Source organism: Polypterus senegalus, chromosome 3, assembly GCF_016835505.1.
Source record: "Polypterus senegalus isolate Bchr_013 chromosome 3, ASM1683550v1, whole genome shotgun sequence".
Taxonomy (NCBI): Eukaryota; Metazoa; Chordata; class Cladistia; order Polypteriformes; family Polypteridae; genus Polypterus; species Polypterus senegalus.
The window spans coordinates 38,867,531-38,887,298 of record NC_053156.1 but is presented as its reverse complement, the minus strand read 5'-3'; the positions used below and the strand labels follow the sequence as shown (position 1 = coordinate 38,887,298).

General features: G+C 37.9%; 1 protein-coding gene across 4 annotated transcripts in view; it reads right to left on the bottom strand.

Moving 5' to 3' along the window:
• The window catches only part of tp53 (tumor protein p53), an 89,673-nt gene that overhangs the window by 39,344 nt on the left and 30,561 nt on the right, over window positions 1–19,768 (bottom strand). For 2 of the 4 annotated variants that reach the window (XM_039746986.1, XM_039746987.1), the window contains exon 2: window positions 105–224. In XM_039746986.1, the coding sequence (XP_039602920.1) occupies window positions 105–175 (71 nt within the window). In that variant the 5' untranslated portion in view covers window positions 176–224. Of the gene's footprint in view, window positions 1–104; window positions 225–728; window positions 754–2,464; window positions 2,597–19,768 lie in introns of those variants that run through there. The other 2 variants (XM_039746984.1, XM_039746988.1) reach the window with 2 other exon arrangements.

Sequence of the window (19,768 nt, the reverse complement as noted above, 5' to 3'; positions counted from 1 at the left end):
TTCAGGTAATACGGTCAGACTCAATGAACAACATCATCACAGGCTTTGTTGCAAACGCAAGAATGACAACTTGACAACCCACTGACTTGTTACTTTATACTTACACCATGTTCCATAAGTCCTGGAATGACTCTTGACTCAGTGGCTCCAAAGTGTCAGAACCCACCTCGGTCATTGTATCAATATGGGTGTTGTTACCACGATGAGAAGCAAGCCACTCAACACTGTTGAAAAGAATAAGGAGAACTCAGCACAAGGAGTCATTTAAAATGTTATTACATGGCTGACGTGAAAAACTTGCATAGTATAAAGCCTCGCATATAATGTAAGTGTTCAGAATGAGACAGCTCACAATCCACCGATCAAATGGCAATGCAGCAAGGAAGAATTCACAAAAATTAATCATTCCACCTCGCAGTTCTGAAAGAGAACTTCAGACTACCAGAGAATGAAGGAGACGCGTTTGCTACTGCAGAGGGCAGCTCTGCTCTTCACTGTTTCTTACATATCGGCTTTGTAAAGTGCTATATGATATGGAACCTTCACCTTGCAGTGGTCAAAGTGAATGAAAAAAGACACAGAAGGGCAGGTAGACAACAAATAAATTAAAAAGATACGGTCAATGAGGTTTAATCCTCCACAGGACTTGCTGACTGTCAATATAAACGCACGCTGAAAACGTCCTAGAGGAGGGTTTAGCACAGCTAAGCACAACATGGGCGACTTACTTTTTGAACGATCTGCAAAGAGGCAGTTAACAGCAATAAACATTTATAAAATTATCAGCGGATTTTCAAAGGTTATCATCCACAGCCACTGCAGCAAGCAGTTCGTTTTACTGAAATTCTGGATAAATATACTTGCCGGCGGCAAACTACAAGGATGAAACCATTGAGCGAGGAGTCTTTATAAGGAGTACGGGAAGAAACTTTGCAAATCATATCATATACACATATATACACATATACACACACACACACAAGACCTTCCCCCTTCCGAATTACATTAAATGAAACAATATAGTGAAAATTTTGCTGGGGGTTCGTATTTATAGACTAATCACTTGGCGAAATGGTTTCTCCGCGGAGGTTGAAAGGACTAAGAAAAACGGGGGGGAATGGGTGAGTATTCCATGAAAACAAAAACATACAACCTCTTGATTTCACTGACAGTACACAAAAATTACTTACATTACAACAGGTTAACGTTTGGAAACCGAAATTGGAAATCGAATTTATCAAGGCGTACCCAACAATATACCACCCCCACAAAATAGAACAACCCAGAGTGAACGAGAAAACAGGAAAAGGTCAAAGAAGGGGTGTGGGGAGATACTTATTAACAAAAACAAACTTGAAATCCAAATTGAAACCTTCTGCCTAAGTGAAATCAATTTTATATTACACAAATGCTCATTTGAAACAATTTTTTAAATATCCAACAATAAGCAAACGTCATAAGAGTTAATCTTTTTAAAAAAAACCTTCCTGGAGAATGGTATATTCTGATCTTCAGGCGCAAACGTTGAAGAAATCTAGTTCATCTCTTTAAAAAAAAAAATCAGATTTTCTCCAATTTTCAATATTCCGTTTTCTCAAAATATCATATTCATGAAACGTATATTAGGCTGCATTTTTAAAATTTAAGCATGGTATATTGTAGCCATTGCTTGCAAAACTTGTGGAAATCTGGCCTGGCAGTGGAAATATTTGAAGCGTTTACCCAAAACTAAATTGTGCACACGTGATTTTTTTTTTTTTAACACGATTTAAAAAAGTAAGACAAAAAAAAAAAAGAAGCCGCATTTAATTTTCTGAATTAAATTTTCATCCAACGTACATCGAGGTTCAATGAAGACATTCGAATAGTTCCACATGTTGCCGTTAAATGCGAAAAGTAAACAGAAAGAAAAGAAAATATATATCTTACATAATCGATTCACCCTTCAACCAGGTTTCGATGTTAACACTACTCGCAGCTCCAAATAGAACTAAAAGACTGAAATGCGTTATAAAATTACAAAGCCTAACACGACAAAAAAGTCAATTTTCTAATTGCAACAACAATACAGGAAATGTCTATTCACTACCAAACGAAACAGACATTACTCGGACAGCAATCACTGAGACAGTGGGACATCACCATTGTTTAATAACAATCGTAACCTTTTTGTTTTGGCTTTCCATTCTTATTTTCGCGACCAGAGTTTACCAATTACAGCGCCATAAAGGGAATTAAGAAATATGTTATGAATGGAATAATGGATCGTGTTCCTTACAGATTTTAAACATTCTGAAAAGGGTTACAGCGCAAAAACGAAAAATTTGTGCCCGAACTTTTTACAATAAAAAAATTAACAGTTGTGATTTTGTAATGACAAGACGAACATTAAAGAAATGAAACATAAATCTTTTTGCTTCTGTCTAAATCAAACGACACCAAAATCAGTCATTCTGCGTCTTACCCCTTGTACGGAATGAATCACCCAGCAACGATTCCCCCTTCTCTTCTTTTTTTTTTTCTTTTCTTGGCTTTTTAAAGTCCCAAATACAGGGCACCACGTTGTGGGGAATCCCCTGCAGCTTAAAGGAGGCAGGGCCAAACTGCTAGCAAGAGAGAGAGCTCTGTCAGGTCACATGACTGACACCGGCCGGGTAAAAGCAACAATTACCCTGTCACGTGATATCAAAACCGCAGTATTTGAAATTTAGTGTCAATAGTTATTGCATATCTCAGAACTGCAGGTTCCTTATGGAGTAAGTAATGCCGCCTAAATAAATGATTAATACGATTGCCGTGTATCATTGATTGGGATACATAGTAAAACGTACCTCTGATACATTCATTATTTATGCGTGCTGCTACCATTCGCCCGTTTCCCTTTGTTCGCCGGAGACTCTCGAGCTGTCTCTATCTAAGGTTGCACATGCCGCAAATGTATTCATTTCGGCGCTCTCTAATTTCCACTGTTAAAATAACTTTTTATGCATATACGAAAACATTGTTTCAATATATATTCTTGACGCTTGTTAATCTGCGTGCAGGCACAGATCGCCGCGACGAGCTCTAAGAAAAAATGCAAGTGTAAATTTTACAAAGTACTAAATTAGTACTCATAAAGGCTCAGATTTGTTTAAACACACATGAAAACATTTTGTTGTGTACACAGTAGCTTTATTTGGTACATAATGCAGTTGTTTTGTAAAATACATTTTAATAGCGTTTTTAAAAACGTGGTTGTTTAGTTGCAGTCTTCCTTATGAACGGTACCACATAATTAAATGGGTGAGAGTTAAAACAATGGTTTTGCTGTTCTTTTTATTTTTTAGCTGGTGTTATCCTCTTATATATTTTTATATATTTTAAGACAATGGGAAATATTACTTCATAAAATGGGTAGTTTTTAAATGAGGCCGTTAATCAGAAACAATCACTTTTATTTTTCAGTACATACTATATATGTTATGTACTGGAATCTAACTTTGGCAGCTTAACATAAATAATATAACTTAAACAACATATATTATAAACAGTAGAAGACAACTGCAATTATAAAGGAGATGTGTAAATGAAAAAGAGTGTAATTGCAGCCCAAAATTCAATGACGTCAGTCATGTAATACCCCATCGTTACGTTATGACTGTCGTTGTGGGCTTTGCGTGGCCTACATAATACCTATTACGGACTGCAGTTAGACCTCATCTTAAGTGAAAGCGCGTGTGTGTATGTTAATGCACACATACATGTACACATTCATACAATACATGAAAGAACGAACGAGTATGAAAGAAAGTCGGGCTAAAATTACTGGTTTGCAAGGGTTATGGTTCATGGGCGGTTTAAGTGTCTATTTGTTTTACTTTTAATTGACCTAAAGCATTTAGCAGAGTGAAGTTTTTAGAACAAGTGAAGACTTGGGTGACTTGAGTCCGTGGTGATTTTTTTACACGGTTTGCGACATACAAGTCTTTGACAGATGGAATAGCATAGCTAATTATTTTCTCAACAGACCTCTGTAATTTATTTTTAGAGTGGACCTTTGTTGAACTAAACCAGACAAAAAATTGAGATAGTGATCACACTTTTAATTATGGCTTTGTAGAACTGTACAATGGGCGGGAAAATATTTAATTTCTTTAGTTAGTGTAAAAAGTGCATCATCTGTTCTGCCTTCTTATTGATGGAAGTGGTGTTAGTATCCCAGCTGAGAGTAGTCGTGCCTAAAAATTCAAAGGATTCACCGTTTACTTCGAAATCATTAATTTCTGGAGGAAGAAGTTGTAAATCAGCTACCGTTTCCACTGTTTTGGTGGTATTTAATACCGGGTTGTTTATAGCACACTAAGACAAAAGACTAGTCATCTCATTTGTTTCATTTACATTACTAATTGGTTCAATGATGGTGGTTTCATTGGCAAACTTAATGATTTTTACTGAAGTGTCAGTGGATTTATATTGTCATTCATGTACAGTGATTAGAGTAGTACACAGCCTCGAGGGGCACCTGTGCTGATACACAGACAGTCTGAGAGGTGGGAGCCCATCTGAACTTACAGTTTCCTGTTTGTCAAAAACTGTAAATAATTCATTATAGGGATAGAGGCATTTAGTTCAGTTTGGAAAAATTTAGTTAACAACAGTTGTTAAACGGTGTTAAATGTTGAACTTACGTTTACAAGCAGTATTCTGGTGCAAGTTCCTTTACGGTCCAAATGGTCTAGCGCAGTGTTTTTCAACCAGACTGCCGCGCAGCACATGGTGCACCATGAGAACTTGTCAGGCATACAGAGTATTGTGAAATTCTAACATGTTACATGTCTCTGCTCTACAGTGATATTATAAACAATAATATATTAAAATAAAAATGTTAATTTTAGGAGAAAACACAAATCATTTTACCTAATGTACTTTAACATTTCCAAACAGGCCCTTTTCCATGATGCTTCTCAGGAATCCCAGCAGCCATTTTAATTTTAGCATTAACAATCATTACATTTACAAAAACGCAGCTTCAAATGTCTGTTGAGTGTTCCTTTGAAGAAGCCGTTGGTCTAGAGTTTGAAACCTAATGAACAAACAGGTATTCACAGTCTTGTACCATTGTAACACAGAGACTTGTAAATTCAACAAAACGTTTTTACGTGGTTTTTTTTTTATGAGAAGGATGCAATGTGGGCAGCATTTGCAGTTATTTGGAACTGTTCGAATGTTTGCGCTACACTATTTCCACAGCACACCTATAACTGCTACTTCTACATCAATCAGTTTTCTCGGCAGCATATCCCATTTTCAGTGGTCTGCCTATGTTATATATAAAAAGAGAAATAGAGCAGGTCCAAAGTGAATAATTTAAATAAGAATTGCATTAGGTCAGTGTTTCCTAAACTATGGGTCGCCACTTGTGTACTAAAATTGCCTGAATTCTGTGAAATGTGACTTACCACCCTCTGTTTAGCGTATTAATTGCCCGAAGGCCGTTGACGTTTCACAGAAAGTTTCCGTTTCTATGGTACGAACATACCATAAATATTATACACGACAACATCTTTCCTTTGTTGGTGCTAGGTTATTTTGCGCCCTAGTCCAAGCTTATTATTGCGCCAACCGACTGTTCGGTATAGCTAACCGTGCGGATTTTCCCCTGTCCATGATCTGCGCCGCCGGCCCTGCATCTCCCGTCTCACAACTATTAAAACAAACTGACATGACTGATAAGCAAAGATGTATAAGACGAGCGAATGGTGGATGCGCCAAATGCGATGGTGTTATGATTTGCGAGTGAATAGGATGGCCATGGACCACTGTTCGATGTTTCTTCTCGTTTTCGTTAAGGTGCCCACTGAACCTAATTTTTTAACAAAGGGTTAGAAAACATAGTGCATTCAACTTAACGTACTTCGTCAATGAAGTATTCCTACTTTAAAGTGGTTCGATAAATTTCAGTCTAATGATATTGTAAAGGACATGACGGGACCATTGAGAGATGTAAGAACATCAAAAATATCCAAAGACTTCCATCCATTATCCATCCATCCATTTTCTAACCCGCTGAATCCGAATACAGGGTCACGGGGGTCTGCTGGAGCCAATCCCAGGCAACACAGGGCGCAAGACAGGAAAATATCAAAAGGCAAACTAGACGTTTAGCGCGATGTCGGATAACATTATCATTTTAAACTGGATTGTTCGCCGAATTATTCATCATATGGTGCATTCACTTATTTTCAGGAATAATATAGCTACTTTTACACAGTTTATTCAGTCAGTCAGTGTTTATTCAGTTATTAAATAAAAACCGGGTTATGATGTTTATGCGTGCTCTTTTAGGAAAACATATTGTTATACTAACGGCGGAGTTCATTTGAAAAACGTTATTTAGCAAAAATATCATTTAGCACAAGGTAAATAAACTGCATCGATTTATATTCTGAATGGTTACTAGGCGCCATAAGTCACTTGGCTAAGTTAAGTGACCATACTAGCCGTTAAAAAATCATCACATTCTAACGTTGCACTCCAAAAAGGAAAATCTCTCTGCTTCAACTAAAGATTGCACTAAGCAGTTACACTGGCAGTTACAGTATATGCCTCAGGAATATGTTCCCAATATTTTATAAATTATTTCTAACAATACGTGTGCTACCCATTTTTTTCTTATAGTAATATTCATGTGAGATAAATGCTTGAAAGAAAACATTTTTTTTTTATTATATGGTCATTGTTATCTGTCTTTTTATGGCTTCACTATCATCATGATAATTATCCCACTTCTCAAGTCCCACTTGGTGCCTTTTTTTGGGGTACTCAGATTAAAAAGTTTAACAGCCATTGCATTATGTTAATAAAAATATCGGATAAGCGGGCACTTCCACTTTTTTCACTTACTCAGACCTAATCTTCCAATTTCTATCGTCATCGTCAAAAAATGTAGCTTAATATGTAATCATTTGATTAGTACTGAAGGGGGAAGCAGTTGGCTATTCAACAAGAAAATAAATTAATCAGTACATCTGTAATTAAAAATTAATTTGGAAAAACGTTAATTATAGAGTAAAACGTTAATTATACAGTCAAATACTTGCTATCCAGTTTACTGGTTGAATCACACAAGATATAAATGATACATTGGACAACACAAGGAACACGGAAGGGCGTCTTAAATGTTGCTTCTCACAAAGCGTTTAGTTTGCAGTCATCCATTTAGAGTGTTTTCAATAGATCGCTGAAAAAATTGACTTTCGACGCGCATACATAATTAAGTCCTGATGTGCAGTAGGTTGCGGCGGTAATATATTGATTGAGCTGGTCAGACTAGGCTTCCCCGCTGCGCCCGTCAAATGTTCCAGCTTATCTTGGGAAATTCCCAGGTACTCTTGGCCTACCCGCGAGACAGAGAGTTCCTCCAGTGGTCTGCTATAGGATATCCCTACTAACAAACATCGTCAACGGATATCCACACCACCGCCACTTGCACTTCTTGATCAAATCCATGTCCTCCCTTATTATTGTGGAGATGAGTGGTAGGGTAAACGGGACTGAGATGTACTTTTTCAACTTTTATTCTGTGTTGCCAATACCAACCATAGCTGTTAACAAAGAAATCCACCAAAATGTAGAACATGAATTAACCGTTCAATGTATAAGAAACCAGGCCACACTGCAATAAGCACGACTCATTGCAAACTATCGTTGTCTTATAACAGTGAAATCTGCATTAGTTTTTCATTTCTGGCTATTTCATTTGTCAAATATGTTGCCTTTTTTGGGAGGGGCGGGAAGGTGGCACTGTTCCGTTGATTTATTTTAGTCAGTGATGATACTAATGATTTTCACACTGTTATACATTTGTACTGTAATTTTCACAGTTCAATTACTGAAGTCTGGTGATGTCAATAAATTTTAATATGATTAAAATTATAGAGCCAGTGAGGTACAGAAAAAAAGATCATTATTGATGTATGATGGTCGAAACACTGAAACTTTCTTGGTAAAGATGTAGTGTAAAAATTGACTTATCTATCTGAAGAAGAATAAAGGTTAAAATGTTCAAGTACCTTAATGCAACTCTTTTAAAGAAAAAGAAACATCAAGAAAAACATTTAAATGGTCGCTAATAATATGGTTTATACGCGTGTATTTTTAAAATGACAGTGACAGGAAAAAGTTCAGTCGAGCTCTTCACTTCATTGATTACAATGGGTTCTTCGATCTTTTACAATTTTTCATACTTTTTGTGCCGGTCTACATATTTGATATACATTATGAAGCATATGTTGTTTGTCATTACATCAGAGAGGTTTCCTTAAATTTTCTTAAAGTTCATTCGTGGCTCTATGCCACTGCAGTGGAAAACCCATCCATCAATCATCCAAACTGAAGCTGGATCGCGGGGCTACTTGAGCCTATCCCAGCAAGTATCGGGAGCCAGTCCTTCGTAGGGTAAGCACACTGACACGCATCAGAAGTCAATTTAGTCCCGCCAATAACACAAATCTGCTTGTTTTTGTACTGTGAAAAGACACTGGACCGGAGCATCCGAAGTAAACCCATGCGGGCACTACTGAAAAATCGGCAGTATTAAACAAGCTCTTACAAAGTTAAAACAGTCCTTAAATTTGTATATACAGAAAAATAATATATATATATATTAACACTGTTGATTTTGCTGTGTTCCTTTTGTCTGAGTTTACGGACCGCTGAAGTGCACTGTGAAGATCTTGCACACGAGTTTTCTTTCATCGTAGGATTGGTTGAACAGCTGTTGAAAACTGGCCTAGAGAGCAAGAGGGTAGCTATGTAAGCTGGTGTGCTCTAATGGACTGGCATCGTCTTTACACGCCTTTATGTTACAGCTTCCACAGAAATCGGCGATTTAAAAACACGGATAATAAAGTATGGTTAAACTCATTAAGAATGGATCTGTATATAAAAAAAATTAATGACATTGGTTTGTTTGCCTGACACGGAAGAAAAAACATTAAATAGGAACAAATGCTGTGTAAACAATTTCCATGGATGACAGCGGTACCTCGGACATTTAAGCAAAGTGAATGTACGCGATGACACGCCGTTATTGTTATCTAGGCATTACGAGCGCAGAGTAATTTACAGTACTTCACAGATAGACATAAGGCGCTGGTTAGCAGTTCACCTCGAAAAATTTGCACTTTGCGTAATGTTTAATCACCCACTGCGGGTGAGGGTCAGCTCAGTAGTTTTTTCCACTTTCCTATGCAGATCAATGAGGATAAACCAGTGGATTGAACTCTTTAGCATAAGAAATAACAGTAAACATAAAAATGGCACTTTACCACACCTTAGAAAATAGAAAAACGTGCAGTGCTACTATTTAACTCCTGAGCCCGATATTTGTGTAAGTCTTATCCTGTTGGCTTCCTGTTAAATAAGCAGACAAAAATGGATCCAAAGATGAACAATTATAGAAAATGCGTAAACAGCAATCCGTGGCTGGTGACTTTATAAACTTATTTATCTGTTTATGAAGCACGTCATAAATTGTACTACACAAATTCTTCTAACGTCGCATAGTCAGTGGATCAACTTACAGCTTAGTCAAAAGTAAAACCCCATCCGTCCATTATGGAACCTTCTTATTCTAGTTGAGGGTTATGTGAAACAGTGAAAGCAAGTTAGTGAAATGTAATTTTAAATTTAAAAATGCCTGGTGGAAAAAGGGAACTACACCGTGTGTTACAGAAACATACAGTAACTGGGGACACCCCGCTATATATTCGCTTATCTACTGAATACTAAACCAGATGGGGAGCCAATCTAAGTGCAGCATCAGACGCTACAAAAACCATACCTGGACGGGGCACTATCAACTATGGAGCAAATGCACTCACACAGCGAAATCTATTTTTTTTTTCCCAATGAACTCTTCTGATTTAGGGAGAAAAGACGAATTTGACGATGTAAAAGCCAACTTGCTCTGGAGAACTTTTGTGGGTTCGGGATTTTAAATTGCTAGTGTAATTCCAAATGAAACATAAGAATGACTTTGTTAATATTGTTTGAGGTAACATTTATGTTATAGCTATGAACTTTCGCACCCAAGGCTGATTTCTACCTTGCACCCAGATAAGCTCCAGCTTCAGTAACTCTGAAACTAACTGAGCAAATACACATAATTGGTTATATGTTATTTACAAAATCTGGTTTGTTCCAATGTGTATTTTATCAGTATGCTGCTGCTGGAGTATGTGAATTTCCCCTTGGGATTAATAAAGTATCTATCTATCTATCTATCTATCTATCTATCTATCTATCTATCTATCTATCTATTACTGTAGAAGGATTTATGGCATTTGAGCGGAATATTTTAAACAGGTGTGTTTGAATACATTTGTGTTTGTCTTTCCAATAATGTTATGTACATATACTGTAAAGCTGGAATTTCACTAATGAACCTTTAATGTGGCAGCTCGGTGACGCAGTGGGTAGCACTGCTGCCTTGCAGTTAGGAGACCCGGGTTTGCTTCCTGGGTCCTCCCTGCGTGGAGTTTGCATGTTCTCCTCGTGTCTGCGTGGGTTTCCTCCCACAGTCCAAAGACATGCAGGTTAGGTGCATTAGCGATTCTAAATTGTCCCTAGTGTGTGCTTGGTGTGTGGGTGTGTGTGTGCTCACCCTGTGGTGGGCTGGCGCCCTGCCCAGGGTTTGTTTCCTGCCTTGCACCCTGTGTTGGCTGGAATTGGCTCCAGCAGACCCCTGTGACCCGGTAGTTAGGATATAGCAGGTTGGATAATGGATGGGTGGAACCTTTAATGTGGTTGTTTTTAATATTCAGTATTTTCATAAAGGAGTTTTATTGTTTCCAAGTTATTGAATAATAAACAAGCCTATTATCCAAATCAGTATTGCTGTTAGTGCCTGCTAGACACCTAGGTGTACCAGTCTTCTTTCTGGCCTTGTGTAAAATGTTAAGGTGGTGATCTGTCCTGGCATTTGCATTTTATTGAAGTGCTTGATGTTCCTGTAAAAGAGAGAGAGAGTGAGGCTAGAGACAGAATGTTAGACATGATAACACAGCCTGACTCTTAGAGAAGAGAACATGTGGGATCCTCCGGGAGGGATGTTAAGCTGAAATCCTAAAGGGCTGCAGTTGCTGGAGGTTTTTTTTTCCATTCACATTCTTAATTAATGACCAACTATTGTAAATTTGGTGAGAATCTCTTGCCACTATAACCTCTTCAGTATCACAGTTATCTATTTTCTACTGGTTGTGCTAGTTAGGAACTCATTCAGTAGAGGGAACAAAACTACAAATGAACTCACAACAAATATTGAAAAAGCAAATGGAAAGTAAAAACTACTGCTGCCAACTTACACATATTTGAGTGATAAAACCAGTGCTTGGCTTGTCACAGTGTGATCCTGCTACTTGACACGATGCTGGATGTTTTATTTGCTATAATCTGTTGCTTATGCTCTCTCAGACATATTTGTTGTGAATCAAAAACAATGTGAGCTTTATCTAGATTGTAATCATGCATTAGCCCCCTGTGAAAATCTGGTGCCTCTTCTTGTTTTGTTCTGTAGCCAACATATTACAAACTGCAATTTTTAAAGCCACTGGTATATAGTGTGTAGATGTCAAAAATGTCTTTCAGTGTACTTTTAATGTAATAATTAAACTAGCAAAATACCCGTGCTTCGCAGCGGTGAAGTAGTGTGTTAAAGAAGTTATGAAAAAGAAAAGGAAGCATTTTAAAAATAACGTAACATGATTGTCAATGTAATTGTTTTGTAACTGTTATGAGTGTTGCTGTCATCAAGAATTTGATTATCATTATTTCTTTCAATCAGGTTCGTATTTGGAGGATGTGTTGTGTTCAAGTTACATTCTGTGTTTGTCAACCGTTGTAAAAATAACAGGTTTCATTCATCTAAGTGTTCACTACCCAAATCAGTACTCGTGAATCTAAGATGTTTAACAGGCATTCCCGGTATTGAGTTGTGGATTTGCCTGCGAATATTTAGTGGCAGCGTGTCTATGAACTTGTGGATTTTTCTGCGAGTATTTGGCGGCAGCGTCACAAAGTTGTTTTCGTCCAGCTGCATCAGAAAATGTAGCACAACGTCTGACATGCCTCCTTTTTACTGTTTTCTCACAGCTTGGATTGCTGCTGTCATAATCGGTTTGAGTTTAATGGTTTGTTTCAATTACGTTTGTATTTGCAGGACTTGTGTTGAAGTGACATTCGGCATCTGTCAAGCGTTGTAAGCAAACAACCGGCTTCATCAATAACTTCGCATCCAGCTTTTGAGAGTTGAAACATTCATAAACATCAAAGTGTCCACTACTCAAATCGTCACGTGTGAATCTAAGATGTTTAAAAGGCATTGGTGGTTGTCCAAAGGTGTAAAATATTTGGCCATTTCGGTACACTTGAAAGCGACAACCGAACAATTCAGTGGCAGCCATCAACTCACATGCAGATGCATAGGTGAAGGGCCTAAGCATTTCACTCTTATAGTGCCTCTGTGTAGTATAATTATCTCCTGTACCATCATCAGTCCACACCTTGAACCTGTCCCAGTCATTCAATACATAAGACACAATGCTCCTCCGGATATCAAGATTGAGCCTGATATGTCAGTGCAATATGTAAGACAGAGAATGGAAAAGGCAGGCGGCATCTCCAGGCATGGAAACCATCAGTTCTTTGATCCTTGGTGATCACCTCAATAGACATCTCACCACCCAAATCGCTACTCGTGAATCTAAGATGTTTAACAGGCGTTCCCGGTATTAAGTTGTGGAATTGCCTGCGAGTATTTAGCGACAGCGTCTCTATGAACTTGTGGATTAGCCCGCGAGTATTTAGCGGCAGCGTCTCTATGAAGTTGTGGATTTGCCTGCGAGTATTTAACAACAGCGTGTCTATTAACTTGTGGATTTTTCTGCAAGTATTTGGCGGCAGCTTTACAAAGTTGTTTCCGTCTAGCTGCATCAGAAAATGTAGCACGACGTCTAACACGCCTCCTTTTTACTGTTTTCTCACAGCTTGGATTGCTGCTGACGGACGGCCTTATATGGGCAGGCAGTCAATTACGTGGGAGGCGTGGGGATGGGGGACGCAATATAGGCAGACAGCCAACTACGTGGGAGGCGTGGTGATGGGGGACGCAACTCCGCCTCACACGGCGACCGAGCAGCAGGCTATGGACGTACAGTATAGATGTACGTAAGTAGGATTCAGTTATGACCTTTATGCATAGAATTTCGAAATGAAACCCGCTTAACCTTTTTTAAGTAAGCTGTAAGGAATGAGCCTGCCAAATTTCAGCCTTCTACCTACACGGGAAGCTGGAGAATTAGTGATGAGTGAGTGAGTGAGTCAGTCAGTCAGTCAGTGAGGGCTTTGCCTTTTATTAGCATAGATTAATTATATTAATGCAGTTCTTATTAGTGTATGAAATAAATATTACTGCTGTTACTGGAGCAGACTTCTTTTGCTTTTTAAGAGTCTCAACAAGTAATTGTTTCTTTTGTCCTTACTAGCAGCCAAATTAATAATAAGATGCAAAGTGAGCCAACAGATGGATGGCTAACTGAGGGTTCTCAAAATCAGTTTCTGGTGGGCTCCAACAGATTTCTTAATTTAAAAGCTATTAATGTCTGTTTCTGAATTCTGTTATTTACCTCTGCTCTCATTCTGCTACACCAGGGCCCTCATGTATAAACAGTGTGTACGCACAAAAATGTTGTGTAAGCCTGTTTCCATGTTCAAATCACGATGTGTAAAACCTAAACTTGGCATAAAGCCATGCACATTTCCATGGTAGCTCATACCCTGTCGTACGCTGTGCGCTTGGATTTGTAGACTGACACCCAGCGTCAAAGCAGTTCTGCTGTTCCTGTGTAGTTACAATTTCTTTTTTAGATCCACATCCCAGACGTGGCTTTATAAATACACTAAAATTAACCACATATTGTTTATTAGTTTAATGCATCTGATTGTAATTAACCTGTAACAATATAATGGTCCACGGAATGGCCAAACTACTCCAAATACTATAGCTGCTTTAGCCTTGTTACTCTCGCTGCACCTTCTTTTTTTTTCTTTCAGCTGCTCCTGTTCGAGGTTGCCACAACGGATCATCTTTTTCCATATTACTCTCACTGCACCACTCGGAGCAGCTGATCGGAAAGAGAATTATCGGTATACAGCATCAAGCACATGCTGCCTCAGCCATGCTGCCTATTTGAACTGCTCTCACACGGCAAACGCTTCAAAACCTTTCCTGTACAGACCTGCGGTTGAGAAATAGTTTCATCCCAAGAACTATAAACGCACTCAATCAGTCCATCAAGTGCTCCTTGTAGAACTGTTTGTACTTATTAGTACAATTACCTCACTGTAAACTTGCACTACAATTATAATATTGTACAGCCTGAGCCACTTTATACAGCGCATATTTACATATGATGATGATATCATTTTTAAGATGAAATGCAGCAAAATATGTTTATTATATTATACAGATAAAACTTTTAATTTCATGCTACTTGCTAACGTGCTACTTTAGTTACCATGGGATTTGAGAAACTAGTAAATTAAATGATTTTAACATTACGTTTATGATGTTCTACTTTAATGACAAAATAAACTATGTAATTAAAATAGAAATTTTGAGATTAAAGTTGACATTTCATGCTTTTTCCCCACTGTGTGCCTTTCTTTTCACTGTGTACCCTAATAAGCTTTCATATGACACTCAGATAGTGGGCTATAACTTTGATATGAGGCAACTTTTTGAACTTGCGCTTTCGAGTTTCTCCGACACACTATGTCACTCGATGAACTTCCCTTTGTCGTTTATACCACTGTTTAAACCAACAAATAGTATGTTTTTCCTTGCCTCCACTTGGTTATCGCTGAAATTCTTCTATTTTCCCTTGTGCTTTTGCCATTGTCTTTTCACAGAAGGCTGGGCTTAAGGGCTATTTATATTGATATGCATATTCAAAGAGGTGTAATTCTGGGAGGAGTTGGGGTGGGGCAGCACGTGCATTACTTTTCACGCTGACTGGGATTTATGTAGCGGAAGAACATGGAAGTTGGCATTCGCAGAGATTTATGCATCGAACATTTGTGCTTTTATGCTTATGCCATGTTATGGTGTGAGTTCTACGCACGGCATTATGCATGAGGGCCCAGGTGTTTTTAAAATTTTCTGTAAGAACCATCAGAATGTTTTATGAAGTACAGAGCATAAAATTGTAATCATTAAATCACTTGTTTTCTTTTTTTATATTTTATTGAAACAGTTATTGTATGATGAATAATCATCATATAAAGTACAATGGATGAGAGTTTAGATGGTCATCTGTGGGCTTCTTTGAATCTCATTATTGGTTAAGTGTTGGAAACAGGGTTTCTGAACTATAAAAACCAAGTCTGTTAAAATGACTTTCAGTCATAGTAATGTATACTAATTAAGAAAGTGTTTGAAACTAAAACCTGCAACAACAGTGACCCATTACGATCTGCATTTGATGCCCACGCTCTAATACAGTGGTTCTCAAGTTCAACCCGCGGGGCACCCACTGACTGCAAGTTTTCACTCCAACCAATTTTATTTTTAAATTGGGATTCCTACCTTAATTTAGCAAAATTTTAGTTCCCAGTTTATATCTTTGTTTTTTTTTTAATTAATCCAAAAATTACAAACAGAATATGCTAAACATTCACAGAATGAAGCAAAAATGTGTGTTGGAAAAGTAAGAATTCATTCTTTTGCTTTGAAATAGGTTGTTCTTTTTTTAATGTTCTAGTTATTTAAACTATTTATTTACAAGTAAGTACCCAAGTGGGAACAGTGAAATAGTTGAATTAGCTATGATTTTTTTTCACTAGTGTCTGCTCTGTCCACCATGAATTGTTATTAGTTAAATACAGTTAAAACAGCATACTCCTCAGGGAGCATGAATAAAAAAAGAAAATGACAAAATAGAGTTAAACATTGAAATATATCACAAGAATGAAAATACTTCTTATAAATGTGATTCTCACACTACTGAACTGGGGATGAGACTTCGGACTAAATGCTCTGTATTTGTACTATTTTTGCAGCACTTTTATATTGTATTGAGGATTACTTGCGTTCTGTTCTGTGTATTTTATTGTATTGACCCCCTTCTTTTTGACTCCCACTGCACGCTCAACCTACCTGGAAAGGGGTCTCTATTTGAACTGCCTTTCCCAAGGTTTCTTCCATTTTTTTCCCTACAAGGGTTTTTTTTGGGAGTTTTTCCTTGTCTTCTTAGGGAGTCAAGGTTGGGGGGCTGTCAACAGACAGGACCTGTTAAAGCCCATTGCTGTACTTCCTGTTTGATTTTGGGCTATAAAAAATAAATTGTATTATATTGTATTATACATGTTCTGGGTTGCAGGGCCACAAACAGCCACTAGATGGGGTACTCTTCCCACCAAGTATTTCTGGAAGAAAATTAAAGCTAAACAGACCCAAAAAGTGATTTTGTAGTTTAGCCAGAAGTGTGGCTGTTAAACAAAATGACTGTGAATGAATGTAGAAATTAGGGGGCAGACATAGCAAAATGGTGCAGTATTGAAAACTTATGCCTTAAAAGTCATGGGTGAACACACTGTGAGTATGGGAGTCACAGAGAAAACCTCATCAAATACAATGTTGATGGAGTAAAAAAGGATACTATTGAATGTTACCACATTTGCAGTAATACAGCTAAGGTGCATAACACAAAGCTTCAAGATGGCACATTTGTTCTCTGTATCTGTATATTTTCGATTTGTTTTCACTCAAGAAAGTATCTCCAGTGATGGTATAACGTCAGGCATTTTCTATGTTCATAGCTTCAGTGTTTGAAGGTTTGCTACCTTTGCATGGAACTAATATTTGAGAGGGGCCATTGGGGGCTTGAAGGGTACTGTTATACTGTAAGCTATAACAGGAGTACACCCCTCCTTGTATCTCTTCACACCTTGAAAAAGAATAAACATAATAGTAAAGTAAATCCTGCATTTCCACTGGGTCTAATGAAACAAGTTTCTTTGCAGGAGGTCTCCTCACTTTCTTCTCTCTGCAGTATTACACAATCAGTCTATTTTCTTGTGTTCTCTGGCCCCTCTTTTACCATTTCAGTAAGCCTCTTGATTTTATGGATGAAAGGTTGCTTCTAAGCCCATTCTAGGTCAACTCCCAAAGTAAACTTGAGAGCCAAGGATGGCCCTTTGCTTTAGACTTACAGTGACTCCTGGTATCCCTGAAAACCTTAGTAGTCTTTAAAGAAGCAAACCTACAAGGCAGCTCCTAGTTCTACATCATCCCTCTTACTCTGTGAAATTTCAATGCCAACTGAACTATTGGAAATACCTTGTCAATGGGTAAACTCTCCAAAAGGTACAGAAAGAAAATTGCAACATTAAGTGTGTATACATAATATACTTAAACCTGCTTACACCAATTCAGTGTTGCAGGAAGCCAGAGTCTATCCTAGCAGCACTTGCAGCAAGGAAGGAAACATCCCTAGACAGGGTACTATAGTCTATTACAGGACCCACTCATGTACACCCCCACACTCTCACTGGGACCAGTTTGGAATCACCAGCTAATATATCCTGCAACATGTATTTGTGGATATGTGATGAAAACTGGAGTAACTGGAAGAAAACCTATACATACACATGAGGTGAACATAAACACTCTACACAAACACTAACTGACATGAGATTTCAACTCAGAGCACTAAATCTGTTAGGGTTTGTATGCAAACAATAAATATTGTATGTTGGACCAAGGTTCTACTTGTGATGCTTACCTGAGGCAGCTCACTAAGTCAAGAAACTGAATTACTGTACATGGCTCAAAGGAAATACCAGGTAGCTTTCAAGTTAAGAATGACTGAAGCTGCACAGGATCCATGAAAACTAATTGCTCCAGTTAACATTAAAATAAAGCATTAGTAAAGTTCAATTATTTGGCTTCCTCTAGTATTCATATTGTCCGATACCACTCCACTTCAGGTGCTACAGTGACATCCCCTCATCAAATCCAAATTTCTGATATGCCTCCAGGAGTGTTCAGTTCGGATCCTGGGGGGTATTTCAGTGACTGCAGGTTTTCTTTACGCCACTTTCTTACTTCTGGTGCTAATTAACTTCTTTTCATTTCATTTTTAATGCTTTTTTAAAAACCTTGTCCTCTGAATTGCTTCTTTTGTCCTTAAATGACAGGCCAACAAAAATAAGATGTAAAGTGAGCCAACAGATGTTTAAGTAAGCTCGGGCCTCAAACTCCAACTAATTTCACTCCAACCAATTTTATAATTTGAAGCTGACTCTTTTAAAGTAAATCTGTTATTTAATTCCATAGCTGGTTGGTGCTTTCATTGTGCTAGAGCAGTTATTTCCAAAACTATTAATTTTCTTTTTTTCTAAAAGCACCATTAAAATGTTTTGTGGACCTGAGCAGATCAGTTTTACTGAGACCTTGATCTTCCTTTATTTTTAGATATGATAGGATGAACACATGGTTCATTTGTATTTTATTATTGGTTGTTGGCTAATTAAGGAAAAAGAAACAATTATGGATTCTGAGTCTTAAATATCAAGTCAACTAACATTAATGCTAAAGAAGTAAATCATCAGCAATAACTCACTAATTAAGAAAATGGTTAGAATGAAAACCTGCTGCCACTGTTACCCTTTAGATTCGGGATTGGACATCCATATGCCAAATTAATGAAAGCCTAGCCAAGCAGTGGGTTCATGAGAAAAGCTCAGACCTTGACATTTATTTATTTTTTTAACCACAAGTGCAATGGTGTCTCTCTGATTTAGTAAGTATGCAACTCAAAGCTCCTTTTTTGTTTTTTTGCTCGATGTACTCCACGTTGGGGAAGCAAAGCCCAGCATTTCGAAACTTAAATGCGACGTTAAACCACCTCCAAAGAGCGTGTATCCCTTTAAAGGATGAATATGAACAATCAAAAACATTTTGAACAGCATTCTGTTCCACTAGGAACGCGTTACTTACTTGCATAAGCAGTCAGTAATTCTTCATCACGTGCAACTGAGCGCTTAATGTTTTTAAAGCCAGTGAATGCGCCTAGATTATATATGGTTACAATTTAAGCGGTTATTTTCTGTTTTTGCAGTCGCTGCTAGTGGTGGCTTTGCGACTGGGCTTCCGTTACTCGTTCCACTTCTATCTCAATGCTAAAACTGTACTTTTAAAGCAAAAACAGTCTGAATTGTCTGTTGGTTTGCGTATTTCCCGTTAGCAACACTATCTGTGGTCATTTCACGCGAAAAAAAGTTTTTATATTATGGGCGGCTTCGGCAAATACAGAAAAACACTTCAATGCAACGAGGTGTCGGTGCTGTCGAGATATACCTTTCATTCATTTTACATAAAAAGGTGCCGAAAATTAATGATTTTATGTTACAAATTATACGTGCACACGATCCCTCTTTTTCCACTGTCTTTGTTGGCACACTTAAAAATGTGTAACTGATCGAATACGAATTCCTCGTTATACTCCACGGAACTACATTATAGCACAGACTAAAGCGCTACCACCTTACAGACCCAGCGCCGTGCTTGGTTCTTGTCATTGAACTGTTTGCACGTTCTTCGCGCAGCGTCTGCATATGTTTCCCCATTACATTGTGAAATACGTTACAGTTTGGCTTCGAGTGCGTTTTAATGGACCCTACAACGTTTTAACTTCTGCCTACCTTGTACCCGGTACTGTCGGGA